This window comes from Hemibagrus wyckioides, linkage group LG22 (assembly GCF_019097595.1).
Source record: "Hemibagrus wyckioides isolate EC202008001 linkage group LG22, SWU_Hwy_1.0, whole genome shotgun sequence".
In the NCBI taxonomy this organism is placed as follows: Eukaryota; Metazoa; Chordata; class Actinopteri; order Siluriformes; family Bagridae; genus Hemibagrus; species Hemibagrus wyckioides.
The window spans coordinates 14,588,805-14,608,136 of NC_080731.1; the positions used below are offsets into that span (position 1 = coordinate 14,588,805).

Below are 19,332 nucleotides of genomic sequence, written 5' to 3' on the forward strand. Positions count from 1 at the left end.
TCCATAAATGTCAAACACATCCTTGGAGATCTGTGTTTTCTTTTCTAACATAACAAATTCAGCCCATGCAGGATCTGTTAGCTGATGAGATGAATCTGGAGTGTTAGATGAAGCACAACTCCAAGATTAAAAGTGTGACACTTGTGTTAATGCTGGACCTGGATTTTATTCCAATCTATACTGCACTCACTTTATTTCGTCCACCAGACGGCGCTACAAATTCTGCTGTATATTGCAAGCTGTAGAAAATAAAGGGCGTAACATGGAAATTAAAGTGACGAGGGCTGACTGGCGGAGGAGGAAGGCGGAGACGCCCTCAGTCTGAGGCAGAGCACTGCAGACCTTAGGAAGGAAGGACAACGGTGTCATGCTGTTATTACCTTACTGGATCTTTTCCAGCTCCTTCTCAAAAGCATGGTCTGTAAATGAGACAAAGCGGTTACATCGCCACTATCACCACCCCCAGTGCCATGAGCTTGTTAGAGGTAAGAATGTGAGATTAGCTTTAAGGAAGTACACTGAAATGAGGGATCGCTGTTTTAAGAGCATTATGACATCCTGTAATATAAATACTGTGAAGCACTTCACGTTTATTAGGTGTTACGGCTGTCAAAACTGAGAGATTTAGTATTCAAACGCATTCCAATAATAACTTCCGATCATTTCCTGCTTAGGCAGAACATTGCATGAATCACAAAAAGTTGTTTCTTTTTGATTTTATTAAACACATAAACTTAGCAGCAGTCATAGTTTTAAAATAAAGTATATAATTTTTTACACAGAGTTTACACACAGTAATATTTTTAATCCGATAAGCCAATGTATCTCACATCCCATGACTGCCCCTGCTTCATGTGTTTTTGTTTAACAAGCACTAGATTTTATGTCACGCCTTGTACAGCTCTCAGGATCTAGATTTTGTCTTTTGTCTTTTCTTGTTGGAGTTACTGTACTTACTTCAGGTTTATGTTGTTGTCCTGACATGCTAATCCTCATTTTGTTTCCTCTGTCTTTGTGTTTATTTTTACTATCAAAATCTAATCTGTTCTAATCTGGACTTGTTTCTGCTTCCTCTACAATTCCATGAAACAATACTTAATATTTTGTCAGATTTTATATTTCTAAGGCAAACCAGGACCCACATAAACCTCTGCTAACTTACCATATTTTATTGCAGCTTTTTCGAGATTAAGGTGATACAATGACACCTTTAGAGGTGAGATTCTGCATACCACAGTGTACTCCAGATTTGCTCTTTGACTGCAATCTGTTTGCAACTAATAACCTTAATAACCTTAACTAATAATTTTTACATCAGTGGTGAGCAGAAACACATCTCAGAAACCATTGAAACCTGAGGCCAATGAACTACAACAGGAGTAAACCACATCAGAATTCACTCCTGACAGCCAAGAAGAGTGGATTTGAAACCCATCATATTTCCAAGCTTCATCTGTCCAGTGTGGGTGAGCGTGTGTCAGCTGTAGCCTCAGATTCCTGTTCTTGGCTGACAGAAATGGAAACACTGTGGTCGTTTTCTGTTGTATCCCATCTGCCTCAAGGTTCGCTGTGTTGTGTGATTATTTGAGTTACTATACACTTCCTGTCAGTTCATACCATTTTCATCATTCTTCACTAACCTCCCTTATCAACAAGGCATTTCTACCTGCAGAACTCTAGAGACAGTTAACATCAGGAAATAAGCAAGTTTTTGTATTTGATGCGAATTTAACTGAAGCTCTTGGCTGAATTTGCATAATTATATGCATTACGCCGATGCCATGTGATTGGCTCATTGGATAACTGGATGAATGACCGGGTGGACACATGTTCATAATACTATGAACATAATAAGTGTCCAGAGGGTGTATAATGCATTGGAATGTCCACAATCAGAATTTCTGCAGTACCTAATAAACTGGCAAATATGAATGACTCACAAAAGTGTAATGTTTATTCCGAATTAATGGCGGTATCACAGAGATGTCATAAGCTCTTCTCAGCAAAGCCCCGGATTAAAGTGAATGAGAACCTGCTAATTGATGATTGGAGGAGCAGCCAGGGGAAGCTGGGAACAGCAGCCATAAGACATCACAGTCACATCAACAAGGGAAGCACTGGCCATCCTCAGCTCAATTCATACACATAGCATAAAACTCTGTCTCTAATTCATCCTAATGCCTAGCTTAGGAATCCCAATGCAATCAGTCCTAGCATTTACTGCATTATAAAGGTAATTAGACAAAGCAGCATATATTTCTCCTGTGAGCTTCCTCTGTCTCTATTACACATGTAGGGGTGGAAGAATTAAGCATACAAAATGAGATATAAATCTCTACACAGAAGTCTAGGTAAGTCCAGAGACAGAACTAAATGCAATTAGGATGGACCAGCCAGAGCTGAACACATTTCTCTCCTCGAGAGAGGAAGTGCTGCCAGCTAAATTCTAGCACTTTTTTATGAGTGCATTTTCTTCCTTAGGCAATATATTTCTTGGCTTGAGATGAAACACAGATTATTTTACATCAGCTAGCCCACTAAGCCTGTTTGTCATGTCCTTCAAATGAGATGTCCAATCATGTACTAAGGAGAGCTGGTGAGAGTGTGAGACATGAAAGAAGCATTTTTTTCTACAGGAGGCCATGATAAAAATCAATTCAAATGCATAGGCAAAAAAGGCTAAAGACTTATCTATCCCTCACATCAAGCATTGGATACTGACATTCATCCACATATGAGGACAACTTCAATGCCTGCTAAAAGATTAACCCCTTAATACTGTTATCTATTTACACAAATGTCCAAATCGTCTAAACCAAAAGCTACAGATGAAATAGAGCTAAAACCTCACAGTCTCAGAAACAACAAATGCCTAGAGTATTTAGGCATCAAGGAAAAAAAGGGAAAAATGAATCAACCACGGTATGAAGATAGAAGAAAAACGCTCACAGCTTCCCTGAGGTCCCCTTCCTTAGGAGTGAGTGTTACCGCTAGTTCCAGAGAGCCCAGGTCATGGTCAGGATAGTGGGGGTCCTTCAGGTCAAGGGTCACGTCCAGGGTCCTAAAGGAGGAGTAAAACAATAATAGTCAGACATGATCACACAGCATGTACACACACTGGCCTTCATTCAGTAAAGCTGTGTAAAAATCTAAGCGCAGGGAATGTCAAACAAATCAGGGTCTAAGCTGTGAAGAAGCGCAAATAACAAATCAGCTTCAAAGCTCCTGCCCACAAGTACCTTATTTATGCTTAGGTTATACAGCACACTCAAATGTAGGGGTAATTCAGGGCAGCACCGCAGGGTAGCAGGTGGTGCTGTAACATACACAGTGTGGATTACGGAGTGGAGTATTACATGTTCTCCATGTGCCTATGGGTTCTCTGATTTCCTCTCGCCTTCCAAAAACATCTGTAGGCAGACTGGCTTCTCTAAATTGCCCCTAGGTGTGAATGAGCTGCCCTGCAATCGACTACCAGCCCATCCAGAGTGTATTCCCGTATCCTGCATTCCCAGGTTAACCTATGGATCCAACGTAATTCTGTCCTAAATAAAGCAGTTACTAAAGATGAACGAATGAATGAATGAATGAATGAATGAATGAATGAATGAATGAATGAAAATCTTAATATATGCAGGTGTTGCAGCAGTGAACCAATAAAAGGAGAGGTTAAGTGATTAATGGAGCTGGTGTTCAAGGCTACTGCAAAAAAAAATAATAATAATAATAAATAATAATAATAATTAAATACTGTTAAATAACAAAGAAGTTAAGCACAAAATAATAATAATAAAATAAATAATTAATTTAAAATTAGTGGGAAATGCCATAACTTTGTCTTCTGCAATAGTCTGAAATTGTAGTATTTATTATGGAAAAGTGCTCTGTTCTTTATCAATTAGTTTAAAATCAAAATCAGTTAGTAAACTCAATCTGTTTTCTGACTTCAGATTTTAAGTTATTAAAAGTTTTATTCATAGCTATTATCAAGCAAAGTTTCCATCCATATAACACACTGAATGAATTTAATCATGAAAATGAGACTTTTCTACATGGATGTGTGTATTTACTCATCTGTTGCACTGTTCAGGCGATAAAGATCCACACCCGTTCCTCTGATTCCCATTTTTAAAGTTCATGTAAAGGACTCTAAATTGTATTAACCTGTATTTATTTAGGTTTTTACATGCACACTTGTGATTTTCACATTATTTGTTATTTATTTTTAGGACTACTCTAATTACTGTGTCTGATACATATTGATTTTGGTTTTGATTAATTTAGTTGATTTGTAAATCAAGTATTAATTTATAAATATTACGCTCATATTTACATGGAATGATTTTGAATTTGATTAAAAATCAAAACAGAAATAAATGAATAAGAAAGACGTTGATGGACTCTCAGTTGTACTATCAGAGTGAAACACTAGAGGATGCTCTCGTCTTTTCCAATCAGATGTGTCAATGGGAAAGCAGTGTAAGAATTATGAACTGCTACATGACTGGTAAAGGACCTATGTTGTTCCAGGGACTCCAGGTAAAGGTATGCTGAGCCCATGAAGTCATCCTGCAGGCCAAAGTCATAATCAAAGACCTGTAGTAGAGAGAGAGAGAGAGAGAGAGAGAGAGAGAGAGAGTGAGAGAGAGAGAGAGAGAGAGAGAGAGAGACTGTTTGAAAGCAGGAAATATGAATGACTGAAAAAATTACTGCCACAGATATGATGTATAGAGATTATGCTGAAAAATGCTATTTAATATAGAAAATTTATTTAAGAAAACATCGTTCAAGTGATTTATTGAATTTTTGACTCCAAATCAAACGGCCAAATGATTCACATCATAATTTACATTTATCAGAACACTAAGAAAAAAGTCTGACCATTATCACAATAATCACTGTTGTTTTATAAATTAAAAGCTCCTCTGAATTCATGTTAAAGCAGCAATCTGAGTGTCATATCGTAAACAGAAAAAAACCTTGGAAAAGTATCTACAAGGACCCACTTCCTCCAGCACATCATATCAGTGGCTCATTTCTGCTCAGAGAAATCCTCTCTGGCTCACAGCTTACCTTAACATAGAGAGGTTCTCTTATATTATCCACCAGCAGGGTCACTTTCTCATCCCATACCGGGTTCAGATTCTTATGAATGGTCTTGCTGCGGAAAACCTCTTTCCCTGCGATCTTAAACTTCACATAAGGGTCACTGGTGCCTAAAAAAACACACAAAAACAAACCATAAGAGTGAGATTTTCATCAGCTCAGAGGCCACAGTACTGTATGTGGTATAGCATGAGTCACTGTGGCCTGTTAACAGTAGTACAGACACTGAAATGATCATTCATACATCATTTTCACATACAGACCGTCATCGAGCTGCTACGTTCATCATAAACAGCAATCTGACAGACACAAGTTCTCAATGACTTAAGATAGCAGGTCAGGAAAAGCTGTATTTGTGTAAAACATCTTGACCTCAGGCTGAACTTGATGAACTTAAGCAAATGCATGCAAAATTTCTGAATATAACATTCCCATAAATTTATAATGCTTCACTTTTCCCCTTATTTTTCTCTTTTGTCTTTTCAGCTGTTTTTTGTGCTGGTGTAGGCCACATGGAAGAACACACAGGACAATGCCTTGGGGGTAATTTGGGTCATGTGACATGGTGTGTGAGGTCTGATTAGTAATTAAGATATGGCAAATGATGTGTTAGCCACAGGAAATGAATCACTGTTCAAGCAAGAACTACATTAAATGATTTTTACACTGCACTGTAAAAAATGCAACACACGGAATAACAAAGTCAAATTCCGCTATATTGTTGATTTTCTGCATAGCTGCACCAAGCATCCGTAACATAAAAACTAATTGAGACATGAACTTCACACAACCTCTAAAGGTATGCTCTGGTATCTGACACAAGGATATTAGCAGCAGATCCTTTAAATCCTGTAAGCTGTGAGACAAGGCCTCCATGGATCAGATTTTTTTGTCCATCACATCCCACAGATGCTCAGTCAGATTGAGATTTGGGGATTCTGAAGGGCAAGTCATCCCCCTGAACTGTTTGTCATGTTCCTCAAACCATTTTCGAACGATTTTTGCAGTGTGTCAGGGAGCATTAGTACCCTACTATCCTGCTGAAAGAAGCCGCCGACCCACTCACTAGATGCTGACCCAGTCATCTGACCATCACAATTCAGCCCTTGTCAAAGTTGCTCAGATCGTTATGCTTGCCACTTTTACTGCTTCAAATACATCAACTCCATCGGCTGCCTAATGTACCCAAACCCTTGATAGGTGCCATAGCACTGAGTTAATCAATGTTATTTACATCACCTCTCAGTGGTGGTATTCACATGACAGAGATTCTGTGTTTTGTAATGACAATGTTACTCACACATTCAGTTTTTCTTGTCTAACAAGGTTATATACATCATGTCACATAAGATATAGGGATCTTGGGACATTGCTCCATGCAGAATCTTTTAGGCTCCTATAAATATAGGTTTGAGTTCCCTCACTAAGACCACAGGTTTTTAAATCCACAGACTGAAGCAAAACACTGATTTTATTTTTCCGTGTCCTTCTCTATGTTGATTTGTATGCACATCTGAGGTTATTATTTTGCTAAACAAGTTTTTGGGGGCTATTATATCTTAGAAAGTAGTGGAAATCATAATGTCAAGAATAAAACATGGAGATGATGCGCATGACTTTAGTTTAGGCATGAGTTTAGTTTAGTTTAGTTTAGACACGAGTACACCTCTCCTTTTGTCATAACCAACAGTAATATTTCAGATTGGCCACTAGATGGCACTTCTGCACCGTAGCAGCCTGTAAACCTGCAGGAAATCTGCATCAGTTATCTCGTCAGCGTCTCAGCTGCAGAGTCTCCACTTTGTCCTTATCAACCCATTTAATCCATGCAGAACCATTTGGCTCTCTGTAGATTTAACGGATTCATCAGGGGTTTTATCACAAGCCTAGAAACCATCCTGCTGTATCCAGATCATGCCAGATCATAAGAAAAAGGCTGTGATAAAAATAAGCATTGCAAGGTGTTTGAGCAAACAACCACACACAATCCCTTTATCCTTTATTTAAAATGCAGGATTTTAAACAAAATGTCCTTATGTGCAGAAAGACAAGGTACTGTTAGTTCAGACTGCTCCAACCCTGCAGCTTAACCAATCCTCAGCAGTGTATCCTGTATAGTGAATAGGATTGTCTCATCCTTTAGATTAAGTTCTCAGCAGTAAATACTAAAGATTCCTGAAAGAGGTTACACATCAGCAAGTTTTACTACGGGCAAAGTCAAAGCACTGTACCTCGTCTTCTACTGGTAAAGATTCAGCTCACATTCCACAAGCACTGAAACAACCAGAGGCTCAGTACAGTGATGTGCAGATGGATGCAGAGCACACAGAGTAAGTAATAAATGAGTGTGTGTGTGTGTGTGTGTGTGTGTGAGAGAGAGAGAGATTCTGGAGTTAAGATAAATCCTGCAAAGATAAGGAGCCAGTTAAATGAATGTAGTGCGTCAATGACAAGATGCTCATTATGCTAATCCAAAATGACTGAGGTTACAATGGAGGAGAACTTCATCAAAGACCCGACCATGTTAGTGTGGCATTGCTGGGATTTGAACACACATCCTTCTACCAAGTACTTAAAAGCCTTAACTTATTAGAAGCAGTTGTCAAAACCCTTGCTAGCTAAGTACCATTTCCTAAAACAATTGCATCAGGTTCTGGATAGCAATGCGCCAAAGCAAATCACACAAACAATGCAGTTTAGAATGCAACAGAAAAGCATTCACCATGTCGTCCTGAGACTGTGTATTAGTCCGCTAGGTAGTTACCCCGTTCTGTTACCCTGTATATGGCTAATTTCTGGTGTTTTGTAGGAAGCATGTTTTAGCCTTCCCTCTCCCTGTATGATAGTTTAGATCTGACCTACAGGGGAATTTGCCAAGACTAAAAAGGAGGGAAATCCATTAAAAAAACTAATAAAATAAAATAATTCAGTTCAGGAAAGTCTGTAGTTTTTTAAAATGATATACAGCAGAAAACTGTGTGAAGTGTTTTCCCAGGCACCACACATACTAGTCCTTCCAACTCATGAATCACCTGAACCTTCAGTAGGTAATGGATTTGTCAGAGCACTGGTCAGTGTTTGTGTCCACTAAATCATGCTTGGTGAAAGGAAAAAAGCTTCAACCTTCCATTCAATAAGTTTTAAAGGAACCCAACCCTTCCTCGTGCCATTTCCTGGGGGCTGCCTGACCACAGTTTACACTCTCATCGATCAGTTTAATACCAAAGCTGTGGCTTCACAGTTCATTTACTTTCTCTGCTTGTGATCTTGTGCCACAGCCTCCACAGGCTTATCCTGCTGATAGCTGTCAAGTATTTTGAGAAGTGATATGTATCAAGTCTGTGCCTATAACAGGACAACTGCTCTGCACTGATGTTATGTTTGTTCTTCTTCTCTCAGAGTTCACCTGTAACTGAGCACACAGTACAAAGCATGGGCAATTTATTGTGTTTACACATAGTAAGCTTCAGATTTTAATACATTTTTTGCCAGCCGCTGGTGTGATAAGAGAACAGCTGTATGCTGTCACAGTAAGAGATCTAATTTAAGTAATTTCAGAGAATAAAGACAAGTGACTCCAGACTGAGCTCCTCTAAGTGCAGAATAATTAGTATACAACAGTCTACAAAAGATCCTATTGCGATTTGAACTTGCCAGTGAACAACACCGTTATTTCTCTCATTCCCAACCGAATCTGTTAATCAAAGAACAAATAAAAATGTGTGGGATGCTTCCAGGCATTCCGAGCACAGTGTAGGATGCATAACAGCAGGATTTGCATAATGATCGCAACTTCATAAAACAACTACCAGGTGTCTCGGCAAAACTCGGCACCTAATCTAGTCAAACAGCTTTATCCACACATCCTCTCAGCCGCCCAGCAGTACATCTAACCACACACGTTGAGTGCTGAGCACTTACTGAGTCCCATAGCAGCTTCATGTTTAACAAACCACAGTAATGCTCATCACAGGAGGATACGTGTTAGAGACAAATAAATGCAAAACGGTGCAAATGGGTGAATTAATATTTAATTGGAAATGCACCGTAATCCAAAGCAAACAGGCTTAAGAAGACCCCCTTCATGTGTAAAGAATACTATTTATGGGGAATTTATGGGTGAGAAGTTTGGACAAAAATTATATGGAAAGGTTGCCAAATTTTACCGCACAATCAGGACAAATACACCACTTCAGGTTATTTATATATGTATGCCTCTTTCCACAACAGCTAACTAGGAAGCTTGCTAATGTTATTTACAGAAATCACCCACAGGTAAAGTGCGAGGTCTCGCAGAGTTCATTTCACCATCTGCAGTATTATCCGTTTTTTTTTTGTCAGATGAGCTCCAGTAATCCATCCATTTTCTGTATCACTTATCCTATACAGGGTCACAGGGAAACCTGGAGACTATCCCATGTTTAAGTGTACCATTTTTCTGTGCCTTTTTTCACTGTCCATTTCAGTGGTCTTCACATTATGGTGGAACTCAGTTGTGGAAATTCACACCCCAACTTTATAGAAGCTGTATGTCTTATTGAGGTTTTTAGAGTTATTAGCCTGTTTTACTGGTCACTTGATTTAAATAGATTTAATCCTAATCTCTATAACTCCAACAAATAGGACTATAAATCCCTAACCTGTTCAACTGGTGAGGAAAAAGCTCTTATATCAGAATTGTTCATAAAATAAATGTGGCTCCTGAGAATTCTTGGATTTTTTTTAAAAGGTTTCCTGGTGGCAAAAATTCTGATATAATTACATTATTTTGTGAGCCACCAAGTCATTCTTTTTATTCTTTAATATAGATCAAATTTAGAGGTCATATTTAGGGGTTCTCTGGAGGTCCTGGGATTGAAACTCACGGCTCAGAACATTAAGCACTGAAGCACCAGGAGGAGGTAAAATGACCCTGATCACAAAATTACCTAATGACCTGCCAGCATTACTGTAGATCAGCAGTGGAAGCCAGGCACAGGGTCGTGATATATATATCACTTCTCAATATACTTGACAGCTATCAGCAGGAAAAGCCCACAGCAAAGCAGTGGCACAATATTACAACTACAGAAAGTAAATGAACTATGAGGCCACAGCTTTGACATTATTATACTCAATGCGAGTGTAAACTGTGATGAAGGCAATCACCAGGAGATCAGATCACGGAAAGTTCTCTCAAAACTTACTGAATGATAGCGTGAAGCAGGGCACTAAACAAAACTATTGAAAATCCATAGTAGGCTTGACGATTCATCACAGTAGTGCTATTTCTTTTCTTTCTCCCAGACTGAAGCACACATGACTGGTCAGTCACAGAACTGCAGTTTTTATGGGTCTATATAACCAGCAGAGTGGCATCGTCCATCCTGCAGGCTACAAAGCATGAAATTAAGGTCCAGTCGCAAGGGTACAGGAATTGACTTCCTACACAGAGGCTGTAGATCTGTAGATTTTATTGTGCCTCATGCCACCTCTGACCTCAAATATGTAAATAATCATGAAGAGTATAAGGGCCATTTAAGTTACAAACACAGAACCTAGATATTCAGCTCCCTCTTTCCTAATGATCAAATTAGCAATAGCAAGCACTGACACTGACATATTTTATTTTTCTTTTATCTATTCATTCAGTAAGTAGTCAGGGTTCTGGTGGATTTAGAATCTATCCCATTAACACTGTGCACACGATAGATATACACACTGGACTGCATGCCTGCCCATTCCTGCCCATTATACAGTAGAACACCATACACACTCATTCACACCTGGAGCAATTTAAATTTAATACCACTGGGTATTTGGGAGGTGGAAAGAAACTAGAATATCTGGACAAAATGCATGCAGACACAAGAACAGGGCTCAGGACTGAACATCACTACCTGATCTGCATGGCACAGTGGTTGCTTCACAGTGGATCCCAGGTTCGATCCTGCACCTGAGTTACTGTATGTGCAGAGATTTACAGTTCTGTATGTGTCCATATGGGTTTCCTCCTAGTTCCCCAGTTTCCTCCAACCTCACAAAAACACTGCAGTTGGCAGATTCACTATGCCAAATCAGATCTGAATCCTATCCAGTGTGTACTCCTGCCTCATATACACTATTCCCAAGCTAGGCTGTGGATTCCCCATTACCCTGACCAGGATAAAGCACTTACTGAAGCCTTTAGAAAATCTACAACATCACATCTTTATTTAATATTAGTGATTTGTTTCTTGCAACTTGCAGGATGTTTAATAATGCTCAAAATTAACCTCATAACTGAGGGTGAGTCTGTTTCCTCCTCAAAAGGAACCCATCAGAAACACATCAGCTGATTTCCCTACTGATCATTTACTCATTCTTCTACATATTTCATGCTGTGAACTGCTCCATTCATGCACACACATGACATCATGACATTTTGACTAACATGATGGCAGGCTTAGAGTTGTTTCAGTCAATGCTGAAAATACAGTATCAAAGAGAGACCAACATGACTTCATAACAACATGATGCCTGATACAATACTGTGTAACAAAAACCAGTCAATTTGTAAAGCTTTGGCTGTTCCTGTCATCAGTGATGACATCACTGTGATGTCACAAGATAAAGCAGGCGACTCTTAGGTCTTGTTCATATTCACAGTAAAAAAAAAAAGAGAAAAGTACAGCACTAGACATTCTTTTTGCTCTGAACAGTCGAGGTGAGAAAAAAGAAAAAAATGTGAAAAAAGAAAGGAAACTTGGATGAAGGAGTGCTGTAGGATTCTGAACCTGACTAAATCTGATTCACCATGCCACCCTGTGTGTGTGTGTGTGTGTGTTCAATGCTGGCTTGTGTGCTCAAACAGCAGGTGAAAATGTTGAAGTCCAGTATAAAATTTTCCCAGCATTCACAATTACATAATCGATGTATAAAATGTTTCTAGCACTCGCTGTACTATTGTATGACAAGTCTGTCTTTTAGTCTTGTGGTCAAATACATCAGCAAATGCATTGTTTAAATATATATTCAGCTATGCATTTTGCTGAGTTTCGGAATTGCAAACAGGTCTCATTTTTCACTGTAATTGTATTAGTCATAATAACATTTATAATGGTTCGCACTAATGATATCCTGCACAGCCACAGTGAGGCAGTGTGTTACTGCTTAATGCAGTGAGAGAGGAATCCCTCTATCATTACTATCTGACATTCTCACTCTATAATGAATCCAATGCATGTTTGTCTTCGTACAAGCTCAAATATAGTCCGTGTAATCCACTAAATGTGGTATTGGGAGCAGTGGATCAGAAACTGTAAAACAGACTAATTCAAGAGAACCTCAGTGAGTGCCAACATTCCGGATTTTCTCCAGCAGCTACTGTAATGATTCCAGGAAATGCTACTCACTATATACTCTTTACGCTCCTATAACCCAGTGAGAAATCAATTCAGCTTGCCACGATGTGATTATAAATCCATTCTCAATGTATTTCATTTTTATACATAGCTTGTTTTTTGCTGCATTACCACCTTTTATTTTTAAAGTATAAAGTAAAAGGTGTACCTTGGCTCCAGTATGTGCAACCCTGAGCAAAAGCCCAGCTTTTCAACAACGATGGAGGGGTGCAAATCTTTTTTGATGAAATATGAAATGACATGGTAATCCGCTTTAGCCTTTCTGAATGATAAGAAAGCTTTGGCACTGAGGGCTCTCTGTTCACCAGGAACAGCAGAAGACAGCAGTTTTCACTTCAACTCTGGATGGAAGCGTGCGCTGTTCACAATTCTCTATGTTCACTTTGTTCCTGAAAATACTTTATCTTATATGACAGAGCTTGTACATGGCATGTCAAATGTCTAATTCGTTTTATCCTTTTAAATTTAGAAAATGCAGATATGCCAACAAAGTCACTTTCAAACAAGAGGGCTAAGGTTTTTATGTTTTTCTGAGTTTTATGTTTAAAATTAAAGCTGGCTTCATGTTGTGTTTGAGCTGCATACTTTAAAAAAAAATCAAAAAGATTCAGGAGATCTGTGCATTTATTTTTTCCACACTGTCACTTTTAAAGATGAATCCAATCAACTGCTAATGGGCCACACCCTATCAGCAAAGTAGTTACAGGAGGAAAGTCCAGCTAATGGCTTCTGAATAATGAATTTAAAGGCTAGAAAATGTCCTGATTTTACAGTGAAGGAATGAGTAATTCACCAATTTTATTATATACAAGATGTATGTGAGTCTTGCTTTAAGATTGTTCCATAATTCAAGATAAAAATGCACTATAACTGGAGTAAAATAAAACAGACACTTTGTGCCAAAAACCAAACAAAGCATTTGAAACTTGGCAAAATCACCTGAGGCTTTAAAAGAGTGATTTACATTATTATATTATTATAGTGATTATGTTGGTCAGGACCTTTGCGACGATTTTTCAGTACATATTGATTTTTCAGAAACTTGAAGTGGATTTCATTCTTCAGGCTTTTAGCAGTTCACCAGCACAGCTTTGCAAAATCAATACAAAGAAGGGAAATCCAAGTTACATTAAGGGGGTAGAATATTTCCAGCCCAGTAATGCACCCTGTAAGAGGTCTGATTCGGAGATGTAATAAAATCTTCATGGCAGCCAACTAATTGGACACAGAATCAATTCATCTGAATAAAAAGATGGAATGTCTAATGGAATGAAGGATATTGTGGTGACTATTGATTGTACAAATACTTTTAATTGGGAAAACTGCCAGTTTCTCCAATTTAATTGTTTGTTGGACATGGATATGAGTGTGCACTTAAATATACATCTGTCTACAAACACAGAAGATCCTGATCCATGTAGACATGACTACAGTGTGACTTGTGACTTAGCATGACTCGTCAAACCAAGCAAGATTCATTAAACCAGGTGACATCTTCACCAGTCCAGTTTGGGTAAGTCTGTGCCCAGTGTAGCCTCAGATTCCTGCTCTGGGCTAACAGGAGTAGAAACTTTTCTGCTGTTCTAGCCCATCCACCTAAATGTCTGACATGCTGTGTGTTCTGAGATGCTTTTCTGCTCACCACAGCTGTAAAGAGTGTTTATTTAAATCACTCTAGCCTTCCTATTAGCTCATTAGCCATTTTTCTCTGACCTCTATCATTGATAAGATGCTTCTGCTAGAACAACCAATCACTAGACATTTTTTCCCACATCATCAACTCTTAGGACTCGTGTATGAAAATCTCAGGAGAACAGCAGTTTCTGAAATACTTAAAACAGCACCTGGCACTGACAACCCTGTGACTGAGATCACTTTTTTCCACATTCTGATGTTATGATCAGACAACAGAATTCTGATGATATAAATGTTAAATGAAAATCTTGACCATGCCATTATGAGTTAAGCTTCTGCCTTAAGATCAGAATGAAAAGAAAGGGGGATATGAATACTATGTCTAATCAGTATTTTTGTATTCTTCTGATTGAGATATGTGCAAAAGAGAAGCATTTCAGTTCAGGAAACCCCATATTTAGTAGAAAACTCACTGCTGATTCCAGGCTCCTCTATTACATCCCTGAAATAGAAAATAAAAATGAAGACAGATACTTCTCCCTGAAGTCCCTGAGAGCTCTGCTCTAGCTCTGAAGGTGCAGATGAAAGCCGGGACACCTTCTGATTAATCTCAGGATACAAACAAATTCAGGGCACAGCAAATAAAATAAAAAAATAAATCACTTGAGAAGCTGATTTATTCTGCATCGGTCGATTCAAAGGTTACTGATTCGATTTAAAGAAGCTCATGCAATAATTTTGATGCAAAAAGATGCAACAGACAATACTTGAGATGGGTAAAAACTCCGCCTCAAACATTCATAATTAACCCAACCCCAAAAATCTTGGCAGGCCATGGGATCTATAAAAAGGTTACTGAATAATGCATACAGAGTCATAATTAAGTTACAATTTGGAAGTCCCTGGGGGTACAGGCAGATTACTCATGTTTGAAGCGTTAGACGGAAATGTGGAACTCGCACTACTTCTTCTCTATCAGAGCAGATATATTTATCTGTGACCCTCTCAGGACTGACTAATGTCCTCTCGCTCAGTCAACCATGAAACTCTGTGTCCAATAGATTTTCAACAGGGTTTCCTCTTTCTGCTGTGATAGAAATGACTGTCTCCTCAGTTGGAGAACTTTAGATGAACCACAACAGGAATTGATTGGAAGATTGTTGAGAGACCAAATTAGGAATTAATGACAACACATTCATTTTGTAGTGCTAAATTGCCTCAACTGACACCCACACAAACAACCAGTCATTGAAGAACTTGTCATCACATTGGCTCAGACTATGTTTCCTCCCTGCCAGCAGAGGCTCCCTCCACTGAATATACTGAGAGAGAGAGAGAGAGAGAGAGAGAGAGAGAGAGAGAAAGAGAAAGAGAAAGAGAGATCTTGCCTCACTGAGTGTTTTACCTTATATCATTTACCTTGACCTTTTCCTTGTCTTCACATTTACTCTTCTAGATTTTTGACCTGCTTTTCACTCTGATTTTCAACTATGGACAATGTAACATATTTATTAAACATCTGCACATGGAACCTCAAACCTTTCCCAAGTCTCACATGCTACAACTGTCCTGACAAGACTAAAAATAACCATTCAGATAACTACTTACTTTTGAGATATAATTTTTTTGAGAACTATAGAGTAAAAAAGATCACACAAATTGAAGTTGTTCATTTAAGCAATGATGATGGTGATGGTAATGAGCTCAAACCCAATAATACACAAACATGTCTATTAACGCATACAGTATAAAACAGAAGATGCCAGAAGATCTGAGAAAAAAACATTAAGTATTCTCTGCTGGATGACATGTTAACATGAGAGTTTAGAGATTTTATTTTAGAGATTATTATCATTGTAGACATATATGCCACTTAACTGAAAGTTTGACGTGTTTTTGAAAGCTAAAATATTTGTTGTTTTTTTATACATCTATTCGTCCAGCTGACACTGGACAACTACTTTACCTTTTAGTTATTATATTTTTTTTATGTGCCCTGTGGCCATAGGTATTATTTGATTGGTGGGTCATTTAGAGCATAATCATGAGCACCATGGGTGCATCTCAATCAGTTCCCTAGTTCAGTAGTCAGGGCACTAATCAGGGATTTGTTCATGTTTAGGGCTGTCTCTCTCTCTCTCAATCGCAATATACTTCCAGTCACTGGAACTTTCACTCCCTAAATAATCCCACAATGCACCACAAAAACAGAAAGCATTAATGCTCACTATGTTCCCTTACTGGAAATGACGTCATGGTTTCTGATGGGTTCAGTTGGAAAAAAAAAGTTGATTTGATGTTCTATACGTTAGTGATGTTTAATAATGTAAAGAATCCATTATTATCTATAATCCTGCATGAAGTACCATGACAGTAACACATGTCCTTAAGCTAACAAACATATGACATATAAAGCTTAAGTATTAGAAATAGCCTCTTTTTTTGTCCCATATACATTACAGCACAGTGAAATTCTTTCTTCACATATCCCATCCTTGGAAGTTGGGGTCAGAGCACAGGGGCAGCCATGATACAGTGCCCTGGAGCAGAGGGGGTTACAGGCCTTGCTCAAGGGCCCAACAGTAGCAACTTGGCAGTGCTAGGGCTTGAACCCCTGACCTTCTGGTCAACGACCCAGAACCTTAACCACTTGTGCCACCACAGCCCATATTGCAGGTGTTTGGCCTTTTTACAGAGACTGATGAGGAAATTAGGATGTCACTGTAAATGAAGTTGTCAGCATCCCATTGTGTAGTGAGCCAGGATCCTTATGGTCAGTGGACAAACTCATGTACACAATATACTGATTCACCACCTAGAAGCTGATTGAGACACACGCTGTGACTTGTGAGACCAAGAAGTGAAGTTGTGACAGTCAGCCTAGAGTGAACTACAGAGAAGTAATTAATCACTTCTGCCAATATCTCTGAGTGAACTGGATGCAGTACATAACCAGAACAATGTGCAAGAACATTAGCAGGACTCAATTTCTACACATGAAATTACTGGCCATGACAACTGCAAAGCCTGATATTCATTTTTTATATATTGATTTTTTCAACAACAACAGAAGACATTTTTGTATGTGCTAATATTAGGAAAATTCAGGCTTATCATGGACATCAGTCATAATCACCTGTCTCCTTTTCTGCGGCCTAAAAACCAACCAAATATATACCAGTAGTTATTGCAGGATTTTAATATATTTAATAATAAATAAATAATATTTTGATATATTTTCTTATATCTAATGTGTTCACACACAATACATGAATGTTTCCTTTGCTGTGAGATGAATGAGCAGAATTATTAGCAGCATGGACAACATTATAAATGATCTTTTTCTGAGATTATAACCCAGAGAGCAGATGAGCAGAAGAAAAAAAATTCAATTACTTTCTATTCGCTTTATTTATTGTGTGATGAACTTTGTATGTTGTCCCTAATATTTTATCATACACTGTTGTTGAATTATTGAGACTAATTGGTTAGAAAGTGTTAGACAGAGTAACGTATTATAACATCCAGTCTGTACACTGCCAGATTCCACATTCACCTGAATTTTAATTTCCTGTTCTGACTCTACATTCAGCTCACAGACATGCTAATACTTAATAAAGTTACGTTAATACTTACAGTTTGTTTAGTGTTTTTAATTATTTCTGAGCCATGATTTCAGGATAGCTACTCTGTGCTCTGGTTCACCTTGTGCCCTGCCTCGTCTTGCCTTTGCCTTGTACCTTTGTTCTGATTCCGAGTCTGCCTTTTGGTGTTTCTGACCTTCTCATTGTTGATTGTCAGATATTTTATTTTGGATGGATTTTTGTTTATTGTGGACTTCCTGGTATCAACCTTGCTTCTTCTCACCCTGCTATACTATTTAACAGATTTTCTATTTGGTATCTTTTTGAAATTAAATTACCTTTAGATTGTAATATAACCTTTATAATTATAGGTAGTGCTCTCTCTCTCTCTCCCTCACACACACTCTCTCTCTCTCCCTCTCTCTCTCTCTCTCTCTCTCTCTCTCACACACACACACACACACACTCTCTCTCCCTCTCTCTCTCTCTCGCCCATTTACATCCCTACTCTCCTTATGGACAAAAAGAAAAGGTGGGTTTGAAGCAGCAGAAAAAAAGAAGACCTTGGCCTGACTGTTACAAGCTTCAATTCAACTTACTCCTTACATGGAAATTTATAACATGAAATCCATTGTCCTTTGTATGTTAGTTTATTCTCCAAAAAACTTGTTGGGCTACAACATTCTCATCCCACCTTCACACCTACGAGAAATCAACACTTGTTGTCACTTAATGGCTATATATACGGGGCATGATAAAAAATGAGAGCCAGTTTGCCCTTTCACCAGCTCCACTGCAATCTTGAAGCTACTGAGGTTGGCAGCATCAGCCTTTTTCTGTCAGAAAATGAGCCTTCACACACGAGCAACCAGATGACTCATGCTCAGATCAGGAGAGTCAGCTGGGCTGCTGCTAAGCTTGAGTGACGAAGGGACAAGAAGAGCAGAACATGTTGAAGATCTTCAATTCATAGTCATACTATCTGGCCTACATGAAAGCTGTAGTCTGAAGCATAATTCTAAGATTTAATCCATATAAAATAGACAGCATTCTGGGATTTTATATAGATGGAACATAAAAATGACTAAGGAGTGAAAAGTCATTGTATTCCCATAAACCATGTTAATTATATGAGCAGCAGTAATGTATTATTTTTCTCATTAGTTTCCTGCAGAACCATTTTTGCCCTAGCATGCAGTGTGCAGTGTATCAGTACAGGTCTGAAGTGTGATGATAACTTCTCCTCTCATTAAGTGCATGTGTCAGTGTACATATGAGCAGTTGGTTGGACAGGTCTGTTCTAGCATCCCATCAGCCCCTAATGAGCCCATTACTAGTCCAGGCAGAGGCATCTCCCCTGGCTTTGACACACACACATGCTTCCTGAAACGCACACCACTTTCTCTATGATTCAGGAGCTACACAGATAATGGCCCAGAAATGCAAAAGCCATCCATCACTCCTCTGCCAGCTCTCTACAGAAATACAAATAAATCAAGGCAATGTGAGCTTTAAAGGAACTGGCCGTCAATGGGTATTTGATTTAATTAGATTTGTATTGATCTTGGGAGTATGGCACTCCATCTCTTAAAAGTTGAACAGTGCCAACCACAACTGGCATCTTG

The 19,332-nt window shown here is 38.6% G+C and overlaps 1 protein-coding gene across 5 annotated transcripts in view; it reads right to left on the reverse strand.

The window, feature by feature from the left end:
• mctp1a (multiple C2 domains, transmembrane 1a) overlaps positions 1 to 19,332 on the reverse strand; it is a 145,580-nt gene that overhangs the window by 68,097 nt on the left and 58,151 nt on the right. For 3 of the 5 annotated variants that reach the window (XM_058374766.1, XM_058374768.1, XM_058374770.1), the window contains exons 3-6: positions 5,074 to 5,216; positions 4,517 to 4,596; positions 2,950 to 3,061; positions 381 to 419 (exon numbers count right to left, since the gene is read on the reverse strand). In XM_058374766.1, the coding sequence (XP_058230749.1) occupies positions 381 to 419; positions 2,950 to 3,061; positions 4,517 to 4,596; positions 5,074 to 5,216 (374 nt within the window). The remainder of the gene's footprint in view (positions 1 to 380; positions 420 to 2,949; positions 3,062 to 4,516; positions 4,597 to 5,073; positions 5,217 to 19,332) is intronic. The other 2 variants (XM_058374767.1, XM_058374769.1) reach the window with 1 other exon arrangement.